At 44.9% G+C, this 21,876-nt stretch overlaps 2 protein-coding genes and 1 long non-coding RNA gene across 6 annotated transcripts in view; 2 read left to right on the top strand and 1 right to left on the bottom strand.

Moving 5' to 3' along the window:
* The window catches only part of LOC128071612 (uncharacterized), a 679,004-nt gene that overhangs the window by 98,975 nt on the left and 558,153 nt on the right, over window positions 1-21,876 (top strand). The gene's annotated exons all lie outside the window — the stretch shown is intronic.
* On the bottom strand, window positions 933-4,871 carry LOC128071599 (dedicator of cytokinesis protein 9-like). Of its 2 annotated transcripts, none has more exons than XM_052664502.1 (3): window positions 4,710-4,856; window positions 3,094-3,240; window positions 933-1,063 (listed from the first exon to the last, which is right to left on the bottom strand). In XM_052664502.1, the coding sequence occupies exons 1-3, from the start codon at window positions 4,764-4,766 to the stop codon at window positions 962-964; spliced, it is 306 nt and encodes a 101-aa protein (XP_052520462.1). In that variant the 5' UTR covers window positions 4,767-4,856; the 3' UTR covers window positions 933-961. The 2 variants fall into 2 exon arrangements, with proteins under 2 accessions (XP_052520462.1, XP_052520460.1); XM_052664500.1 differs by lacking the exon at window positions 933-1,063 and adding an exon at window positions 1,095-1,694 and having other exon boundaries at window positions 4,710-4,871.
* Window positions 18,892-21,876, top strand: part of STK24 (serine/threonine kinase 24) — a 57,517-nt gene continuing 54,532 nt past the window's right edge. The window contains exon 1 of one of the 3 annotated variants that reach the window (XM_052664391.1): window positions 18,892-18,998. Coding sequence is in view for 1 of the 3 variants with exons in the window: in XM_052664386.1 (XP_052520346.1) it covers window positions 19,220-19,261 (42 nt within the window). In the remaining 2 variants the exon portion in view is untranslated. The other 2 variants (XM_052664386.1, XM_052664388.1) reach the window with 2 other exon arrangements.

Here is a 21,876-nt window from a genome sequence, read left to right on the forward strand (position 1 = left end):
GCTGCAAGATATGGTTTAGTGCTTGTGGTGGCAAGGGTAATGGGAGGATGGTTGGACTAGATGATCTTATAGGTCCTTTCCAACCTTGTGATTCTATGATTCTTATTTTTGTCACAGGCTAAATAGTTATGCTGACAATTCCTCCACTTATCAAACGTATAAAAGGTGTTTGCTGCCTTACATTCCTTGATATTGATTATTATGGTTAAAGTGGCTACTAAAGCTTTACTAAATCAAATATAATAGCATACAGAGAGTTCTCAGAGTTGGGGATTGAGCAATGAAGAGAACAGTTTGGCTTAACTAAGGCTATTTCTTGCAGTTATCTGTATGCCCTTGAGAACTTATCTGTTTCATTTACAACTCGTGCAATTGAAAAAAAAAACCTCATTACTTAATAGCTGTAACAGAAGTTTCAGCTCCCTCCGTAGTTGTTGTGCTAAGAATGTTGACTAGTGCAAAAGCATGAAGCCAATTTCTGACCAGACATCTTCCAGGCCTCAAATTCAATTTTTTCAAACATTAAATGCCCACTCAAACGTACCCATCCAGCTGTTTGAAGCGTTTTCTTGTAGAGAGATAGATAAATCTTCCCGAGAGACATCAGGTTTTCCTCATGCACTTGAAAAAACATCTGATCTCTCACTTTCACTCATTTGAAAATTACTGGCGTAAAGCAAATTAAACCAGGATGAGCTGTTGGGAAAAACCTGATATGAGCAGCAGCAAGATATGAATTTGATGCCGTGCCATAGAAAATGACAATAAACTTAAGGTGAGAAGGCAAAATGATTGCTACAGTCATTTAATGAAGAGTTTGGAAGACTTCCTAATATTAACAGCAGTGGTGAAAATATCCATTAGTTGTCATAACGTTTATGTTACTTGGACCAAACAAGATGGATCCCAAACTTGAGTGAAAGGCATCTCAAACATAAAGCGACGAATGTTATGAGTCCTTTCAAAATCTGTTTTCCTTTCTTGCAACTCTTTCTTCAAAGTAAGGAACTACATGTGTAACCTGAATGTGTGCATATTTTGAATCTAAATCCTTTGGATTTACCTTAAAAACATTAAAAAAACAAACAACCAAACAGTTAAATTCTGAATACAGTGGATTTAATTGCAGTTACACAAGTTTCAGATACCATATTTGGCTTGCTGCAAACATAGAAAACATTTATGCTCTCATGGGCTTCTCTGACTCCAGTTTCTAATTGTTATGAAGCTTGGTATGGTCATCACATGTCTTTTTTTTTTAACACTATGATTATTTGCCATATGCAAAACTACAATAAAAATAGTTTTATTCCTGCTTAGCAGTAAATACTGCATTTCAGGAGAAGTCAGAGAAGAAAAAAAAAGAGTGGAAACAAAAACAAATACTGTCCTCCATGATGGCCGATACAAGAAGATACTGGAGAGCAAAACTAGCAATACATAAAAAGTGAGCAGCTGAAAATAAAAATGTACCTTTTAGACAGTGCAGATCTTACCTCCAGAAGGCACTTCTACCAACTGGCTGTCCTGCTGTGACACCCTACACTGATCCCAAAGCGTAAGCTGGGGGACAGGTCGTAGGCTTCATGTTCAGTTTGGAGTGCCAAGTTTTTAATTTTGTAAAAGTGGCAACTGATGTCCAGTAGCAGTAGATGAGGCTTCCTAAAATCATTGCCCAACGGGGTCCCAATCCCCTAAATGGACCAATCACATTTTTTCTTGTAAATTCCTTCCCCCCATCATTAGATAAAGAGGTGACCCTAAACTTATGCGCCCCTCTAAACGTTGTCTCTTGCCATTTCAGTCCCCTGCCAAATATTTGTTATCTCTGCCTGATCGTGAGCCATTGACTTTTATAAACTGTGAAAAGCAGTGATGCAGATATACACCTGAAGTCAGCTTTTAAATGCTGGAGCAAATGTGATAGAACTCAAGTCACCCATCTGCTGCCAGTTTTTAATGGGACATGCTGCTTGATACAGAAATCCGCAATATTTTCTGATTACTAGACTGGAACTTCACTGTGATTTATGTGTTCATTCCAGCATAATTGATGGAAATGTTCCCAACGAATGCTGACAAACAGACAGATTATAACTATTTGAAAAGAATTCGGTACGTTCAAAGCCTTTATGTGGAGTACACTGCAAGAGCTGTGAAAAACAGAGTACAATATAAATCTCATCTTCCAACACATGAAATTAAACCCTTGTGTAAGTTCTCCCTTCCTTTAAAGTTCCAGTTTGAGCAGAAGTATTGAAAAGCCCACCGTTGCTGAATGTAAGTGGTTGAGAAGCACAGCACTTTGTGATCTTGCTTATATGATCAGTGAACAGAAGAGACAAGAAGTTAGACTGTGAGAAAATCAACGTGGAGTCTGAAGCCTTGAACTGGCTGATGAAGGGAATGAAAGGAATGCAGAAAGGCATCTTGTGCCTGCTCAGCCTACGGGTTACCATAATTCTTTCTCATTCAAAGGTTCCAACTATTCCTATGACAAAACTTAAAAGCAGCAGGAGGAGCCCAAGGAGGCCAAAGTAGTTGGACTTGATGATCTTTGAAGGTCTCTTCCAACAGCACTAACCTAATCTCAAGAGATAAATGGCAAATTTTATCTCAGAAAAATATTTAATGAGACTTTGGCAAGGTGGTGGTGGTGGAAGGAAACACTTCTACAGCACCAATCTTGTTTAGATCCTTAATTTTTTACTAAGAGCACGTTCCAGGTAAAGATGATAACAGAGGAGCATCTTGGGAGACTCACAGTTTAATACCACACTGGCAACAGCAGTGATATGAACGTGGCAATAATATCCCTGTCCTTAATCTCAGAATGGTTGAGGTTGGAGAGGATCTCTGGAGATCATCTACTCCCCAGCTCCCTGCTGAAGCAGGGTCTTCTACAGCATAACAGAAGTACAGAGTGAATTACAGGTTGGAAGGAGGTGATTCTCCCATGACCTTCAACCAGCAGTTTTTATAAATGCATGTTGTGCACCAAATGAGTAAATGACAGTGATCCCATAGTATTTCAAGTGGATTAATGGGAACAAGTGATATATTGGAATCCTGTAGAGAGAATAAACAACATACTTTGCCAGAATCCTGAATCATTTTGACATTTTCAGATCCAAATTTGTCAGAGTAGAGTTTCTGGAGTCTTTGAGAAATCTCTGAAAGAGGCGTGAGTTTAGGCTCCTTATAAATATACTCCTTTCCATCTTCATCCTCAAAGAATCCCTGCAAAGAAACAATTAAGTAAACAAAATATTGGAAAAAAATAAAAAGCCACACTGAACAATGGTTAAGATGAACATGTTTGTGGTTCAAAGGAAACCAACATCAAACATCAGGTTTCAGGCAAATATAAATCAACAAATAAAATCTAAGTTAAATAAAAGGCTTCCTAAGAAAACTAAAACAAACAAACAAACAGAACAGAAAAAAGAGAAAAATAATCATCTACTACAGAACGAATGAAAGATAATGGAAACACAAAGTTAAAACTGTAAGGTTTGTTGCAATGCTATGGTGTGCCAAGCCCTTGATACAGAAGTATTTTCTTCACTTTTACTTTAAAAGTGAACTGTCAGTACTGTTTCACTTGCCACAACAGAGGTTTTGTTGCCTTGTACAACTATCTGATCCAAAACAGGGATTTTGACAACAGTTTGAAATTTGATTTAGGAAAACATCTTAATTCTGTGCTGTACCATTCTGGCCTACGCTTCTTTATTTTCATTACTTAGAGCTCTTTTTTGAAACCATAGCCAAATGTTACACAGTGTGGAAAGTGAAACAGGTGACTGATTTGAAACAAAAAGCCATGTCTGAATTCATGTTTGAAATCAGAAAGTAAATATATTTCTGTCATAAATTGTAACAGACGAAAGAGAAAAGCGCAACATATCATATGTAAACACAGGGCAGATTGACAAAAATACCCACACCAAACTACAGTGAAATGCAGTAGTTGTTACTGCATTGCTCGCTTTATGAGCAGTTACTATAATTACCTCAACATCTGTTTCACTGTCTGTAAACTGGTACTGCTATGAAGTTATAAAAGACAACAGAATACATGTAAAGTTACAGCACTCAGAGTATGTCACAAGTCTCCATGCTCTGCTAACAGCTACCGACTGGGCTGTGCATGTGGAAGGTGCATTAGTGGGTACTGCGTGCTACCATACTGATACATATGCAGTGTCAACACGTACTGCAGGATGTGAAGCTGCTCAGTACACAGCCGGAACTTTTCTTTGAAGCATGCATCCCGATGTATGGGCAGGAACGACTCGTTCTCCACATGGAACTTAACGTTATTATTTGTCTTAATTGCAGTGGCTCTGAATGCACACCAATCTAAGAAGCAGCCTTGCCAACCACACTGCAGCACCACAGACATTAAGTCAATGCATTGCTGAGAACTGACATTACAGAAAACTTACCGCTGCCTTACGGTAGTAAATAAAAGAAGAGAGGAAAAAGAGCAAAAAATTTACTGAGGAAAATAAGAAAGAACTGTTTTGGAACTGGTAAATATTTCAAAGCAAGTTACTGACATGTTTAACTACTTATTTTAGGACATATTTCTTGTGCTTTTTATATGACACGTGGTATCAGCAAAAATGACGAAACTGTGCATCTTGTCAAATAAATGAAGGCTTTTCTCACTGCATACTGCAGTAACGATAAGTGATACTCACCTGTCCAAAGAATGCTACCCTGAAGTAAGTTCCTAGCAGTCTCTTGCCTGTATGCATAACTTCTGTTACTTTACTGTATGCACGATGAAGAGTGTCATACAAATGAGCAAGCCGCTAAAATTCAAAGAAGAGAATAATGGGGTAACAGGATAACATCCAACACTCCTATCTGCAACAGGTGTGAATGACAGTCCTGACAAATTTATTTGTCAGATTTTTAAATGTATGGATTCCGTTCAGTAAGATTAAAAGGCACTCGTCTTGCTTTGGGCTGTCCCACAGTTTTCATTACATAGCTATAACACAAAGGTGACAGGGAAATTATCTGGCATTTGAGAATCTAGGTTAGTTTTCCTATTTGGGAAGGGCTGCACGGTCACAGAATAGCCTCCTTTGCATAAGGCATGCTGTGAAGCATTAACTTTCATTTACCAGTCTGAAGTTGGAATCATTTTTCACATGGACAGACAATGTTAGCAAGGCACCAGAACAAAAAAAAAAAAGTAAAAAGGAAAGAAAAAAACAAAAGAAAAAAAGGTATATAGTGACTTAATATTTCAGGTAGAACAGTATTTTGGCAAATTTTATTTTGGGAAAAAAACTGCAAATCTGAATTGCCTGTGCTCAGTCGAGTTAGAGAGCTCTCACAGTTCCTTGTAGCATCAGTATAGTTTTCAGAATAGTTCTGCTTTATTGTGTTCAACATAGACGTTATATACCATTCACTTACAAGCCAGGAATTCCTGTCCCTCTAATCAGTTAATTAAGCAGTGATAAAGGATGAAAGGTTTCATAAGTGTGATAAGGTTAACAGTGCATACAAACAGAACCTCCTGTTTACCCTTAGACACAAACAGATACCATTTGCTCTCTGTCTTACACTCCTGACTCCCAAGGTTTCACACTGATAGGGTCTATCTAGGAGTCTGATAAACACTTTGCTGACTTGCTCACAGTTACATCTTCCCCTACATCTCCCCCTTCTTTATTAATAAAAAAGGCATGGTGGATAGCATCCTGTATCAATTTCTGTATACACTGCAACAAGCATGGAACACAAAGCACAGAAAAAAAGAAAAGAGACAAACTAATCCTAATTTTAAGCCCCTAGAGACCCCTGAATATATTCCAAAGAGTTCATCTTGGACCTGTTCCTTCATTCAGAGAAAAGTGGGTCTGTGCACAGGATTGCTTCTTTCAGCATAGCACTTCTTCCAGCGTGAACTTCCTTTCAGCTTCTATGCAGCATGAGCTTCCTTTCAGCACCCTCGGTCCAGTTGGGTCCTTGTATGGACTCAGATATGAACAATCCAAATCGCTTATTACAGGTTCTCACAAAACTGATACACATTTACAAGTTTCCTTTTTTAGCATTCTGTCCTCCTTTACAACTTTTAACCGTTGTTTTTTTTTTAATTAACAAACTGTTACCACGCTATAAAATAATAGCACTAATTATATTAATAACATAATCATCATAACTCAATCAAAGCCTTGATTGATAACACTCTAAACATAAAAGTTAAGTAGGAGGTTATGATTTTTTGAGTCAGTGTGGATGCACTCATACAGGCATTTCTTTTAGACAATTCCATAAGTGGGAAATGGAAACTTTCTAAGCTAATTTGTTATTACTTATTGACTCCAGAGAGATGGCAAACTGCCGAAATGGCAGAGGAGGTACAAGGTGCATTGTGGTGGTGGATGTGAAAGGCAGTGACAGCAGGGCGTCCCCTGCTTCAAAGATCACTTTTCCTTTCTCACCCATCGCAGACTCTCCTGCTTTTATTCTTCTCAAGGTCTGCGAGGTTTTTTCCACTTGTGCTTCGCAGCGCATGATACAGAGCCCAGGTGGAACACCAGCTCATAAAACAGAACCACTGAATTAGATCTCTCTACAAAACAAAGTACAGAAAGCTATTTACAGCTACAGTTGCTTACTCCCATTGTTTCTTGCTTTACCATTAGCTCCACTTTTTATTTAATTCATAAGCTTTTTCTTGTTGACCAGTAGCTCGTACTACTGCTACAGAAATCATCTATGGGTAGTAATCTGGATGCAGCACAGAGGGGGAGGCACCCACATCTACCAGAAAACAAACGTTTTTACCCTGCTGTGTGCACACTGCATTCAGTCCACTGGGGGCAAAACTCATCCTGGGTCCTTCAAGGTCCTGCTCTAGTGCAACTGCTACTGTTCTTCCCAATGTCTTTCTGTCATTACAATCCCTGTTTCCCTCATTTAATTTGTCCAAGTCCCGTGCTTCAATTCCTTTAGCATGTATGTTATGAGGAGAAAATAAAGACATTTTTGCTTGGACTAGCAAAAGACCTTCAGAGGTATAAACAAAAAAACAGCAAATCTGAATTAAACTTTTTTGAGCTTTATTCTTCACAGAACGTGGCACTGGAGAACAGTCTGTCAGCCATAGCTCAGAACTGTTTACAGCATAGCATGGCATGGAAAGGATAATAGCTTCCAGGCTTTTGCTGTGCAATTTGTGACATCCACAAGATTGTAATTCTACAAGGAGAATCTGACTGGTGGCTCACTTAGAATAGCTTACATGTAATTTCCATGTGATAGGAGACAGGTAAGTCACCCAAAGAACCCAAAGCAAGTATATAAAGATTATCACTTGTTACTGGGTTTTGTTAGACTTGCAGTATTTGGAACTGATTGTCATGGTTTTGTGATTTTTGGTTTTCGGTATTCCACATCTTAACATCATGTGGGACACTGGGAGTTTAACTGTTAATGCTCAAGTTCTGGGTACCTGCCCAGAAGAGAAGAAGAACTACATCCCCCAGGGGACTCTGTGGTTACAGAGAGGAGATACAGATCCTGGCAAGGTCACCTGATGGGCTCTTTCTCATCCTCTCTTCTTCGTCGGCTCTCCTCCCGTCTCCCTGCTGCTCAACTGGACTGCGCATCTCACCTCTGCGTTGTGGTGAGGCCTATCTGTCTTCCGGACATTCTCTCTCTCATTATATTTGATTTATTAGCTTCAATTCTGATTATATTGTATTATGGTGTGTTGTCTTGCATTCCGATGCCATACTTAGTAAATTACTTTGTTCCTCCTCAGATTGTTGCCACTGTTTTTAATTATTTTGGGGTCCCCTGTTCCATTTTTCTGGAGGTGCGCATTTTGAGAAATCCCTCCACCACGCTGGTCATGGAACTGGGCCGAACCCAGATTGTTGCCACAAATTGTTGCCACACCTGAAGGCTCTCAGCAATATTATGGCCACAAAGACCCAGCAGGTGAGCTGGGTGTTGGGATATTGTTCGGGAGGAGGGCCTGGGGTAGAGGTTTGATCAGTGCAGAGAGCTTGAAGAGCTGGGAGCAGTATGAGCTTGGGTGAAAGGGAGGGCATTGGCAGTGTCGTGTCATGGGTGAGGCCAGTGCAGAAGCAGGTGCAGTTTTTTGCTGTGTAGTCTTCATCGTTGCTTTCTTGGGCAGCAGATGTGGCCAAACCACTTGTGATTTTGTGAATGGTCATCTTCAGAGAGATGCAGATCCCAGAGCTTTTCTGCAATGGGACAGCTCGTAGAAACTTGACGATATTATTTTTATCACAGAGATGTAGAAAACATTGAACTGACATCCCTCTGCAGTGCTACAGCCAGAGCGTCCTTAAGGAAACCTGCTTAGCACAGAGCTCAGTGACACAGCCTTGCCTTGAGCCAGGAGCAAAGCTGAGCAGGGCCCTTTTGCAGCACTTGCTCTCTATCTGCTGTAGCCAGTCCTCACGCGACCTGTGTCTGCTGTGAGCGGCAGATAAAACTCTGATGAGATTAAGGTGAAATCTCAGCTGCTTGCCCATGTGAAACTGCATCTGTCCTCCACCTCTGAGACTCAGCTGATGACAGTGCATGTCCCAGACCATTTCTTTCTGGTATAGCCCAGATAGACCTTTTTTACTTCATACTGAACATTCACTCCTTACAGTTGCGAAAGTAACTTGATTTGATTTTGATGAACGCTTTTTAAAATCAGGAGTCGCAGAGCTATGTTGTGCATCCTTGGTATTAAAAATTGGAAATGTCTTTACTTAGAGAGGAGTCCTATATCCTGGAGGTCTTATCCAGCAAAAGTATTTCAAGTAAAGGTTAATTCAATTGGCACAGCTGCTTCGGGCCCTTGCTGTACCTCAGCAGGGTGATAGGATCAATGCTGTGAGCACCAAACTGAAGTAACGACGCTGAGCACATCTTGTGCTGCAATCTGTTCCCACACGTGGGCGGGCAGGGCTGTCACTGCTGCAGCACCCAAGTCACAGCCATCAGTGGCCTGGATGAGCATGAAAATGAGGGCTACGTTTGGTCCAGGTTGGGCTTTTGGCCACAAGGCTACGCTCTGGGACTACTCATTCTCTTTAGTACTAATAGGAATAAAATACACAAGCATTTCCTTCATTTGTTTAATGTTTTTCATGAACTCCAGACCCCTTGCACCCCTTCCTTCATCTTATGGCCGGGACATTGGATTCCAGCCCAGGGGATATTGTGTCTGGGAGCACATTTCCCCTGCTGGCACCAACTCGTCGTTTCCAGCCACCAGATGGCAGAAGACTACACACAAGTGGCTGGAAAAGTGCAGCGGCACTGAGCCTGGTGCGGCCAAGGCCCTTCTTCTTCTTTGCTCCCTAATGATCTTCCACTAGTTCTCCCAACTCTAGGTTATCCTACAACAAACAAACAAACAAACAAGCAAAAACCACCTGGTGAATATATCACCATTGCTTTTCATAGAATCCAAGAATCACCAAGGTGGGAAAAGACATCCAACGCCATCCAGTCCAACCGTCCACCTACCACCAGTATTTGCCCTCTAAACCATGTCCCAGAGTACAGCATCTCAATGTTTCTTGAACAGTTCCGGGGACTCTGGCTTAACCACCTCCCTGGACAGTCCGTTCCAGCACTTGACCACCCTTTTCGAGAAGAAATCTTTCCTGTTATCCAACCTGAACCTCCCTGGTGCAACTTGAAGCCATTCCCTCTAGTCCTATCACTAGTTACGCAGGAGTAGAGGCTGATTCCCATCTCACCACAACCCCCTTTCAGGTCACTGCAGAGAGTGATAGGGTCTCCCCTGAGCCCCCTCTTCTCCAGACTGAACAAGCCCAGCTCCTTCAGCCACTCCTCATAAGGCCTGTGCTCTGAAGGCTTGTGCTTTGAAGACGAGGGGACGTTGTGCGCTTAGGAAAATAGAGACATCCTGACGCGTCTAGCCAAGCGATGGCCCCCTGGTGGTACCGTCAGAAATTACTTCTGCAGTCTTAAAACTTTTGAAACCCTGTTAAAACTGGTGAAATCCAATATGGAATTACATAAAGAGAGTTTGATGCTGTCGTATAAACCTGGTCATGCCACAAGACCCCATACTCCTGTTCAAAATGATGGCAAGAATAATCAGAATTAACCACTGCATGTTAATCCTGCCAGAAAGCTCAGCCTCAAGCACGTTTAGTAGGAGCAGCAAAATACCAGTCAGACACAGAACAGTTCACTCCTATGGGAGCAGCAGACTCATCTGAGAGAAATGCCACCCCATACAGGCGTGTATGGCTGAACCAGCAACGAATTGCAGACTGCTTTCACAAGGATTCAGAATTTAGGTTGAATCTACTCTCAGCTCAGACAAAGGGTGAATCAGTGCCGGGTTCCTACCTCCCAGAAGGTTTCCCATGTTGTTGGCCTGTTGTACAGCCTCCCAACCCAGTCCCTTGGTTTAGAAAGAAAGCCATAATGGCCACATTTTGTAGAGACTCAGCTTCCCTAAATAGCAGCTGTTGTGGCCCTGCTGGCTAGAAGGGAAGCTAGAAGCTGATCGCAGGAAGGGAGGCTGCTAGAAGAATGCCTTATTCCCAAGCAGCCAGTTCTGTGCTTCTAAACACTGGGTTTTTCCCAATGAAGTCTTCTCAAGTATCTGCAGAAGCAAATCTTGAGCTATATCCTGTGATCTTTAGGGTCAAACTTGGATGTGCTCAGGAATGGGCTCTGGGTGCAGGGCTGTAGCAGCCTTGGGAGAGCAGCAAGGGGCCAACGCAATCAGTGGGGCTGCAGCTGCTGCAAGGGCTGGAAGGGCTGTGAGCAAAGCCCAGGTGGCTGGCCTTGGGGAAGGGTCTTCAAAGCAGAAGAGATTTGCAGCAGACTGTGACTTGGGTCATAGAATCATCACAGAATATTTGCTTAAGTTGGAAGGGACCTCGAAGCCCACCCAGCTGCAACTCTGTGCCATGGGCAGGGCTGCCACCCACCAGCTCAGGCTGCCCGGGGCCCATCCAACCTGCCTTGAGAACCTCTAGGGATGAGAGAACCCTGGGAGGCAGGGCTGCTAGGAGGAGGGATTTGGATGGTATTGCAGTCTGAAACAGTGAGGGAAGGGCTGATGTGTGTGAGTTTGGGACACTGCCCCAAAGCTTTGGGATGGGAGGAGTTAAGAGATGGGAACTCCTGGGGCATCTCTAGCCAGGCCTTTGCTAGGAGCGAGGACTGAGGTGCTACACTGGGAGGGGCAGAGTCAGCAGCCTGAAGCGATGTGCCCTCGTCCTCACACAGACTTCTTAGAAGTCTGGAGCTTAATTTTAAAAGTGGACTGAGATGCTTTCTCGGCAGAAGTTGGTTAAAAACCAAAATCACGACATACTGACACTGTGTTTTTACATCACAGGAACACATATCTTTAAAGTGCTTCTTCCTTTGTTTGACTTGCAGAACATGATTGCATGGCTTCGTGTTTCTTCTTGAGAAATGAGCTGAAAGCATATGGAAAAAATCTGTGCTTTAGTAAGGAAAAGGTGACAATTACTATTATTTTTTTTATTTTCATAAATAGAAATGAATGCAAGCCTAGAGCTGCATTGAAATGCAAGCGAAGCTTGCTCTCTGAGAAAATTGCTTGTGGAAATAAGTGACTGGCTACAGTGTCTGATAAACTTGGGAAATGAAGACATACCTTGGGCTGAGAAGCTGATGTGCTGCCCAGGAACAGCAAAACCCCAAATCTAGTGACGTCCATGCGAATCTTGGCTTTAGCTTGCTCTGCCTGAGCCTTGGAGCACATTTATCTACAGCCGCTTTTCCTCATCGGTTGGAGACGGCTGGCACGATGCTACTGGAGAGCTTCTCAAGAGAAGGGAGCAGAGGGCCACGGCCAAGGGAGAGTGGGGCAGGAGGGGCAGCTGGGAGCAGGAGTTCTCCCAGGTGCAAGAAGTAGAATGAACAGGACTCAGAGTAGGTGTGTAATACAGTTGCAGTATGAAGATGAGAAACCAGAACCTGATCCAGGAAGAACAGACCATCTGTGCATTTCTCACGTAAGCCTCCTCAGAAGCTCAGAGCAGCCGTTTTGTTTCGTGCCCTGCAGTTCCTCTGGCCATTTCTACAGACAGCTGTGGCGCTGAGGTGAATCCCACTGCTGCCTGGAGACAGCGGGGTGGAAGAACGCCAGGGCAGATGTGGTGCAGTAAAACTTGCTCTTCTTTGCAAGCAAAGCCCCAGGTACCCACTCTCAGCTGAAAGAAGAGCTGTGCTCAGTTCAAAGCCGCCAGGAAACCTGCTCCCTTGAGAAAGACAGGAGGAAAATTGAGTCGGTGACAGCAAAAGCCAAAGGAGCACGAGGCTGCTTTGGGATCTTGGCGAAGGTCTGATGCAAGTGGGAGTCTGCGGCAGATTTCTGTGAATGAAAGGAAGGCTACAGGAGGAGGTGGAAAATGGCAGGAGATTGTCAGAGTACAGTGAGTGCTACAGTAGCTTACCGGGTACCTCGTTTTAGAAGGCTGTGGGACGGGAGCGATGGGGACGGCTCAGAGCACACGCTCAGAGCATTCTTGTGGGGGCAGGAGCAGTCCTTGCTGCAAGCTGAGAAGGTGGCTTGGTGGTGTCAGGGAGCTGGAGCCATCAACCCACCCCACAGAGGACATCCTGGGTGGATGATCCCTTCGTATCTCAGCCAAGCTCATTGCAGGCTTCCACTGAACTGGGTGAGCTGACCTCCTTTTGCCCCCCATCGTGGTATTCCTATCCCTGCTGTGGGACAGGGGGGCTCAGCTCAGCAAGGCACAGAGCGCTCACCCAGCCAGCTGTGGATGCATTTCCCGTGGGATCATAGATTGGAATTGCCATGCAGACGTGATTGCTAAAACACAGGAGAGAGCCAGGGCTGAAAAAAGGAAGAGCAGGATCTGCACTTTGGCAGCAGACTGCACTTAAACTGGATTAAGCATAACATGAAACCGGATCTTAAGAAAATCCACACTCTGTAAAGATTTCCTTTTGTTACCCACACTCTTGAGTTTAGGCTGACAATTGAAACTTGCAGGAATCCCTGAATTCCTGTGTTGTGTGGATGAAAAGAATACATTTCTGCCAACACAATCTTTTACAGGTAGCTTCTGGTATAACACGAGATTAATAAAAGGCTAAAATGAACAAAAATACTGCAGTTGATTGTAAGACAGTCAATTATAAGGTAGCAAGATACAGAGCATCTTGTCCTCCAGGGAATGCAGTAGCCAGTAAGCAAACATTTGAAATCTGGGATGAAATGTAGTGTATAGGGACATAGTCATGGTTGAGAGCATCTCATCTTGACCATGGGGTCATCCTTAATGCACCCATTTAGCTTGGAGATTGTGCTAGTCTGTTGTGTACACAGACATTAACCTGAGATAAGAACTGATGTCTCCACTACAAAATGTGGAAGAAGAGGAGAGGATACAGAAGGCACATCTTCTGTTTGTGTACGTGTGGCTTCTGTAACAAGGGGGCAAGAGAAAGGTCTATAAAAAGCAAGATTTAACAACATGATGCTCTTTGGGGGCAGTGGCACAGCACGGTACAATCAGTCTCATGTTTCTTAATGAGCTCTCGGTCCCCATGTAATTTTAATTGCCTGTCTGGAGTACTAAGATACTTTCCGGCACTTATACTCTGCTCAATATTAATAAAGGCCATGCAACACTCAGGATGTTTCTTCCCTTTCCTGCTTCATGCCCACTTATCCATTATGATTCGCAGGACTGTCAGAAAGTGGATTTTCTCCTACTCATAAGCATCTCAAAAAATGCAATTTGATATGAAAGAAATGGGGCATGCCACGGCAGGAAGCCAAATCTATGTATAACAGCATGCCTTACACAATTTTAGAAAAATACTGGAATTTTTCTGTGGGGAACATGGAAACTTAACAGCCTTTTTTCCCCTTTTTTTCCCCCAATCGGCATTTATGAGACTTAAAGAAGATGGCCTTTTTTTTAATGTCGAGCTGTGCTTCTGCAAGAAACAAAATCATTTCCTGACAAGACGGATTGTAGTGCCATAACCTAAATGCACGTGCCTGTATAGCCACAGGAGGCGGTTTCTGTGTGCTTCTGAAGCTACACAAGCTTCCTCTGCTGCCATAAACACATGGCTACAGGGTTACCGTGGGCATGTTGTCAGAGAGGACATCAGCATCAGCCCAAACTTGACAAGTGGCATGCAGGCACAGCTCACCAGCAGATCGTCCACCCCACCTCAGAGCTAACAAGTTCAAGTGAAGTCCCTTCGTGAGCAAAATCCCTTGTTCATCCAAGGGCAAATCAGGTCCTGAACACAAATCTTTGATGTCAGACACGTGGCATTTCTACCCAGCCTGCAGTTCAGAAATGCCTCACTGGTTTTGTTTGTGACTTGCAGGTAAAGAAACCTCTAACATGCAGATGCTACATTTTGTGGCAGTGAGTTCCGTTGTTCATTCCTCTTGTTACCTGCTTTTCTCTATTTTAAAGTTCTCTGTGGAGAGCTCTTGTTATGAGAAAAAGTGCACAGTCACTGCCTAGTTGTCTTCTCCACGTCATTCATGAGGTCACAGAGTGCTGCCACCTCCATGAATCTCCTTCCTGCACCTAGGAGATGTAACATATTTAATTTCTCCATATGAAGAACGTTTTTGTTCAATTTCTGGTTTCCATGCTACGGTATCATTTTGAAAAGGGAAGACACAGAGCAGTCTATAGGAAAAGTATGGATTTATATGGAGATATCACTGTGTTGTTTCCCTTATTCTCCATTCCTTTCCTAACGTAGTTTTATCTTTTGACTGTTTCGAAATCAGTGACAACCCAGATTTCTTTTTGACTGATAGGAACTACAGTATGTAAATGTAAATTGTCTTCCTGCATACTTTTTCCCTTACAGTTTTCCACACTGAACTCCCATCTGCTGGTAATGTCACTCAGCAGTCACTCACTCCGAGATTCTTTTGCAACTCCTTGCATTTCATTTTAGTTTCACCTCATGATGCTTGACAATGAGAGACCATTTTGCAGTTCCTCTCTGCTCCCTCTTCTAGTCCATCCATGGAGATGCTGAGCAAGACTGGTCCTAGATGGATCCTTGGGACAGTGCATTGGTAGCACCCTCCATCATGAGATGTTTTTCTTTCTTCTTCCCTATCTACCATCAGTTACACATCCATGTGAGGATTCCTCCTTTACTCCTGGGACAACTCGGGTTCTTTCAGATCCATTTATGAAGAACCTTGGAAAAACTGCTTTGCATTATTACAGACAAATTAAAATGTAAGAACTCAAGAGGGAGCCTTACCAACAAACTACTGAGAATCTCATTCTGACAACGCAGGTCCATCAGCATATTAGCAGAGCAATTGAAAACCAAAAAGAGCAAAGCTGGGAACCTAGCTGATATGGTTAAGAGAAGAAATAACATTTTTATACAGGTTGTAATCAGAGTTTGCTAACAGATTGATCAGTAAAGGAAGTGGAGACAAAGAGAGCAGGAAACTCGAAACGTAGGATATAAAAATGATAATGGAGAAAGAAAAAAAACCCAACAAAACAGCAGCAAGCTTAGCAGCAACCAGAATGGTGCTGCGGTCCCGGTAACAGCTCTGCAGACAAGTCAAGGATGGCAGGATACTGCTGCTGCCCTACAAGATGGACATCTGCTTGGGCGTCATAGCTACCTTACTGTGAGCAATGTTACCACCTGTCCAGCCCCGCTGTTTTCCTCTCTTCCCCAGGCAAGCTTCTGCCTGCTTCTTATTCACTGCTATATTTCCCATGTGCAATTTATGTAGACAAATGTTCCATCTGTTATAATCCACGGTGCTTTTTTCTGCAGTGAGTTTATTTCAAAATGGGAATAGTTATTTATGGTATGTTACAAATGTTAAAAGCCAAGTTTCTGGTACATCTTACTTTTTGGAGAACACCTAAGGTCTTACCTTGCTCATTTAAGAGGTTCTGGTCACTGTGGTCTAGGTCAGAAATGTTAAATAAAAAATAATAATTTAAGAAAAAAGCTTTTTCTACACATGTAGCTTATAAAAGGAAGTTCAGTTGCTGCCACATGTAATTATATTCTTCTTTTGTAACCTACTTCTTATGTCTATTATGAAATCAAACCAGGTAGTCAGACACCAACACACAAATCCATAGAATCTTTGCATGTTGGAAACACTTGACTTCAGAAACATACAAGGAACCATTTTACTAATAAGTGCTGTTTATTTTTGAAGTCTCTGCTACTATATTGTAATGACAAGGTGTTGTAACATGGTATCGTTCTATTTTTAATAAAAATTCCTGCCCAGCAACCTTTCTTTGGAGTAGAACATGGCAAACTTTTCATTCTTTGGTCAGGGAAGGTTGAGAAAATGAGAGAAAATTCTACATGTTCAGCCTTCAGAAGAAAGAGCTTCTGTGTAAACTGGAAGACTAGCATTTACAAACTAACAGCAAACAGAAACATGTTCATTGTTTTAAGACTAGATTCAAAAGTATTTTGGTTAGAATTCTCCAAGCCTAGGGAAGTACTTGGAATTGTGTCAGAACATAAGATACAGTATATATAGTATGGAAACTGGTGGAAATTTGACATGATTATCTCCTACTCCACCAGAACTTAACTTAGACCACTACATGGCTTGGGATGTAGAATTCGTATTTTGAATCTGCTCGATCGTTTCCGAGTACTGAGCGAGTAACACTGACTGCTCCTCAAAGTACCATTCTTCAGGCACAGCCTCTTGCTCAGCACGTAGTGCAGGACTGTGAATAAATGTACTACAACCAGCAGTCATGAATCATGGTCCTTTTCAATACTAAAGCTCTACTTTAGGAAAAAAATAAAGATCGCAAAGAGGCTTTGAGGTGGAAATCAATGTAGTAGAAAGTTTTCAAACGGAATCTTACAGTGCATTTGATCTTGAGGCAAAACTGAAAGGAAAGCTTTTACTTTCCTTAGGAAATTACGTACTAGTAAATTTTATTTTTTGAAGCTAAAAGCATAATTCAAAATCCATTTTAGCATTAAGGAAACTAGCAAGTCCTTCATGAACAACTGATAAAATAACTCCAGTAGCTCACATTGCTACACGACCCCTAACCAGCATCCTTTCCATGTTCCCCTGTCCTCAAGAGTATTTCATTGTATTTCTGAGGTGAGTATGCACACATATGTGCCATAGGGAGCAGCTAGCTAATTTCCTTCAAGCTCAGATTAGCTATTTCTAACATGTTTCAGGAAAACAAGATTGTGTAGCATGAGCTCAGCCCATGTAGACAACAAAGAATATCTTAGCTCCAGGGAAAGCCTTCAGTGGGAGTTTGTCTAACCGAGTATCAAAGAAACATTTTTATACTTTGAAGGTCTTCTTGCAGTTCAGATGTTTGTATGAATGCTCTCTAGCGCATTTCCTACGTGTCATGGTTTTATGATTTTTGGTTGTCAGTATTCTACACCATAACATCATGTAACGCACTGGGGGTTTCACTTCTGATGCTCAAGTTCCAAATTTTTGTCCGATGGAGAAGAACCACATTCCCCCAGGAGGCTTTGCAGTCAGCGAGGAGATACAACTCTGTGCAAGGTCACCCGATGCTCTCTTCTTCGCCTGCTCTTCTTCGTCTGCGCTTCTCCGTCTGCTCTTCACCGTCTGCTTTTCTTCATCTGCTCAACTGGACTGCACTTCTCACCTCAGCGTTGTGGTGAGGCCTATCCACCTTTCAGACACACGCTCTGTCTCTCATTATATTTTGCTGATACTACATTTAGTAAATTAGTTTGTTCCACCTCAGATCGTTGCTGCTGTTTTCAATTATTTTGGGGTCCCCTGTTTCCCTTTTCCAGAGGTGCGGATCTGCGGATCCCTCCACCCCGGCCATGGAACCAGGCCAAACCAGCCCGTAAACCGTTGACACTACTGAAAGGCAATGTCTGGTGAGGTGCTGGCACAGCTGCCCAGAGAATCTGTGGTGCCCCATCCCTGGAGGCACTCAAGGCCAGGTTGGATGGGCCCTGGGCAGCGGAGCAGGTGGGGGCAGCCCTGCCCATGGCATGGGTTGGACTGGGTGAGCTTTGAGGTCCCTTCCAGCCTAAGTCATTCTATGACTCTGATGATGCTATGATGGATACTCACTCCTTCCTTTGATTCAGCTGAAAAGATAGTGAACCTCTGTCCTGTGAATCGCAGACCAGGCATCAGTGATTTCAGTACCTACTAATCTGTGGGGACAAAAGGAGAGCACCTTTCAGCACAAGTGTACTGAGGAATGCATGATGGAGCTCTCGAATCCCAGCTTCAACAGTTCGATTAAAGGCAACACAGCATCATCAAACTGATGGCGGCCTTTCAGAATCTAGAAGGTGCCACAGGAAAGAAGGGGACAACTGCTTGGCAGGGTCTGTGGTGGTAGAACAGGGGGAAATGGCTTCAAGCTCCGAGTGGGTAGATTTGGGTTGGATATAAGGAAAAAGTCTTTTACAGTGAGTGGTGGTGAGGCACTGGAACAGGTTGCCCAATGGTGTGGTTGATGCCCATGGAGGTGTTCAAGGCGAGGCTGGATCAGGCACTGGGCAACCTGATCTGTCCATGGGCGTCCCTGTTCGTTGCAGGGGAGCTGGACTTGATGGCCTCTGAAGCTTCCTTCCAATGCTAAGGATCCTGATTCTACGAAACTCTTACGAGCTGTACTCAGACCCGGGATTTGTCCTGCCTAGGGCAGAGCTGGACTACCGGCCCTCTCGCGTCCCATTGAGAACCGCTGTGAAAACATCCAGCCTGCCATTCGGGCGTGCCGCTCGCGCCCCTTCTGACAGGAAGTCAGGCGCTTCCTGAAAGCATACGCCTCGCCGGAGCTACAGCGTTACCGTGACCTTTCTGAAAGCCTCCGGGAGGAGGGGAGAGGCAGGAAGAGGCCGTAAGGCGAAATGCCCAGGGTTCCCGCCTGCTCGCCGTACCGCCTCACCGGGCGGGGAGAGCCCCGGAGGAGGTGAGACGAGAGGGGGGCCGAGGAGCGACGAGGCCGCGTCCGCGGCGGGGCCCGAGGAGCCCGCGCTTGGACCGGCCCCTCCGCCGCCGCCCGCGCACGGGCACTGCCGGCTCGGGGGAAGGGAGAGGAGGAGGAGTGTGCGAGCGCGGCGATGAGCTCAGCTCCGTCCCCCGGCGCCGCCTGAGGAGAGCCGGCCCCTCCCGCAGGCCCTCGCCGCCGCCATGGCTCACTCCCCCGTGCAGCCGGGCCTGCCGGGGATGCAGGTGAGGAGCGGCCGCCCGCACGGCCGGCGTCGCGGGGCCGGGGGAAGGGCGGGCTGCCCCGGGCGCTGCGAGCCGCGGCACGGCGTAACCGCCGGGAGCGGAGCGCGCTGGCCGAGCGAGGGCTGCGCGGGGCTCCCTCCATCTTCGAGCCTCGGCGCGGGGCGGGGGAGGTCGTGCTTTTCCCCCCCGCTCGGTGTGGTCGTTTGAACGCGACGAGGGAAAACCTGCGTTCCGGGGGAACGGGGCCCGGCTGTTGACCTTCAGCGCGTTGCGGTGCCCATCCGTAGGGCTGGCGTGGCGGGCCCGCGGCTGGAGCCCGCGGCTGGAGCCCGCGGCTGGAGCCCGCGGCTGGAGCCCGCGGCTGGAGCCCGCGGCTGGAGCCCGCGGCTGGAGCCCGCGGCTGGAGCCCGCGGCTGGAGCCCGCGGCTGGAGCCCGCGGCTGGAGCCCGCGGCTGGAGCCCGCGGCTGGAGCCCGCGGCTGGAGCCCGCGGCTGGAGCCCGCGGCTGGAGCCCGCGGCTGGAGCCCGCGGCTGGAGCCCGCGGCTGGAGCCCGCGGCTGGAGCTCCGGGGGTTGCCGGCCTCGCGGATGCGATCTGCCGGCCGTGTGGTAAAGCCGTGGTTTTTAAACAGCCGGGGTGGCTTTCTGCCGGCTGAACTGCTTCTGCTGGTGGCAGAAAAACCTTAAGGTCATTGGTGGCTGTGGGTTACTAAAGGTTTCCTGCTGCTTATTAGACGCCGGCCTGCCGCAACCTCCCAGAGAATAAGTTCTGGGTGGGAGGTAAGGTTTGTTTCCATTTATCTCCTGGATTGAAAGTTTTTGTGCTTTATTTGGCTGATGAGCTCTGGGTTCTGTTTTGCTAACCAGGCTCTAACTCCTGAATCCAAAGCCTGCGCATGACAATCCAAAACCTGTGCATGACCAGAATTAGCAGGATAGATGCTTAGGCACTGTGTGAATGGCACCGCTGGATGCCAAACGGGGTAGGCAGGCCCTCTCTCTCCATTACTTCACCACTCCATAAGGGCTGCGGTTGGGCATCCAAGTTCACCTTGCACATGCAGCACTTTGCTGATTGCGGAAGGCACAAAAGTACTTTCTCCCTCCCTTTGTGTGGGACTGGGTTAGTGCTACACCTTGGAGACTTTCTGAAAGGTTTGAGAACCAGAATCATTCTCTGAACCTTGTTAAAGAGAATCTGTGGTATTTGAGAATGGAGAATGAGATGAAAGGTATGTGCTCATTTTCTGCACCCACTTCAAGGTGCCTGGATCTGTTTCCATCCTGTCTGAGCTTGCTGCAGTCTTAGCAGTCTGTTCTCAGTACAGAGTTCTTTTTGACTTTATTTGCAGATAAATGCTCAGACAGCGAGGTACATCCCTGCTTAAAGAAGTCAAAGGTTTGTGGCTTATGTAAAGGAGAGAAATAGAGCTCAGTTCTCTGCAGTATGATTAAATCGTCAAAATCATGGGACTGTGTTTTCTTTTTCTGTAGTGTGATCCTTTCTGCCCACCTACAGCTTCTGTAACAAATGTAAGCAATGTCAGAGAGAACGCTATGCAGCTCTCCCTCACGTCTTTTGCTGCACTTATAGATCAGCATCCTAGTGTGAACAGAAGCAACTTCTTGACCTCCAGAAGTCGCATGTGGGAACAGTGCTTTATTGTGGTGTTTGGTGTGAGCAGAGTGGTGTGTAAACAGTGAGAGGAACGAGGGATCATGTGTTTCTCTCTGAACAACATATCTGATTGATGGTTGAAGAGTGATGCATAAAACCGAGTGGGTAGAGCAAGCCAAAGGAATGAGAAGCTGTGGAGGAAATGTAGGATGGTGCTGGAAGGCTGTCAAAACCTGAGATTCACTGTCTGCTGGGAAGCGGGCATGTTCCAGCCCCAATGAAAACAGAGCTGAGCTTTGACCTAAATTTCTGTGTGTGCAAATAGGTTGGTGCTCAGCGTTTGTGCTGCCCTTAGTTTTAGTGCTCTGTGCGGATAGGAGCTGGAGTGTGTGGCATGAAGGGGCATCAGTTCTAACCTGACAGTAAGTTGTCTTTGTTCTTTGTGCTTTGGACAGCTGACACAGGAAAAAATGCTTGCTTGTGTGTGATGTGTGATATTGTTGCAAGGCTGGCTCAGAAAGGTGTGCGTGACCTGTGAAAGTGACTTTCAGCCCGGCCTGCAGTTCGAGGCTTTGGTAGGCTTCTGTAGTTTCTTTATGGAACCATTTCAAATAATAAAATACTCTCTTTGTGAATGAATGATACGTGTGCTCGGTGAGCCGTAATGCGTTTTGAAGTCTTGTAGGAATGTCTTGAACCAAAAAGCTCAGAAAATGTAGACTTGCAAATAAAAGCTTAAAGGATGAAGCCGCAGAACACAGGACTGCAGCACATCAGGCTGTCGGATATCTGGCAGCAAGCAGCTTTAATGTAATCTTTAGCAATAAGATGCTGAAATTAATAGGGATTAAAAGACTTTCTTTCTTTCTTTCTTTCTTTCTCCACTTAAAAAGGTTTTAGGTTTAAGCCGTATGTGATCTGTTTGCATTTTTCATTCTTCATGAAGTTTGAGAACCAGAAAAGCAGTTGGGCTTTTTTATCCCAACTTTTTACGTAATG

This window comes from Tympanuchus pallidicinctus, unplaced genomic scaffold (genome assembly GCF_026119805.1).
Source record: "Tympanuchus pallidicinctus isolate F22 unplaced genomic scaffold, pur_lepc_1.0 scaffold6, whole genome shotgun sequence".
NCBI lineage: Eukaryota > Metazoa > Chordata > Aves > Galliformes > Phasianidae > Tympanuchus > Tympanuchus pallidicinctus.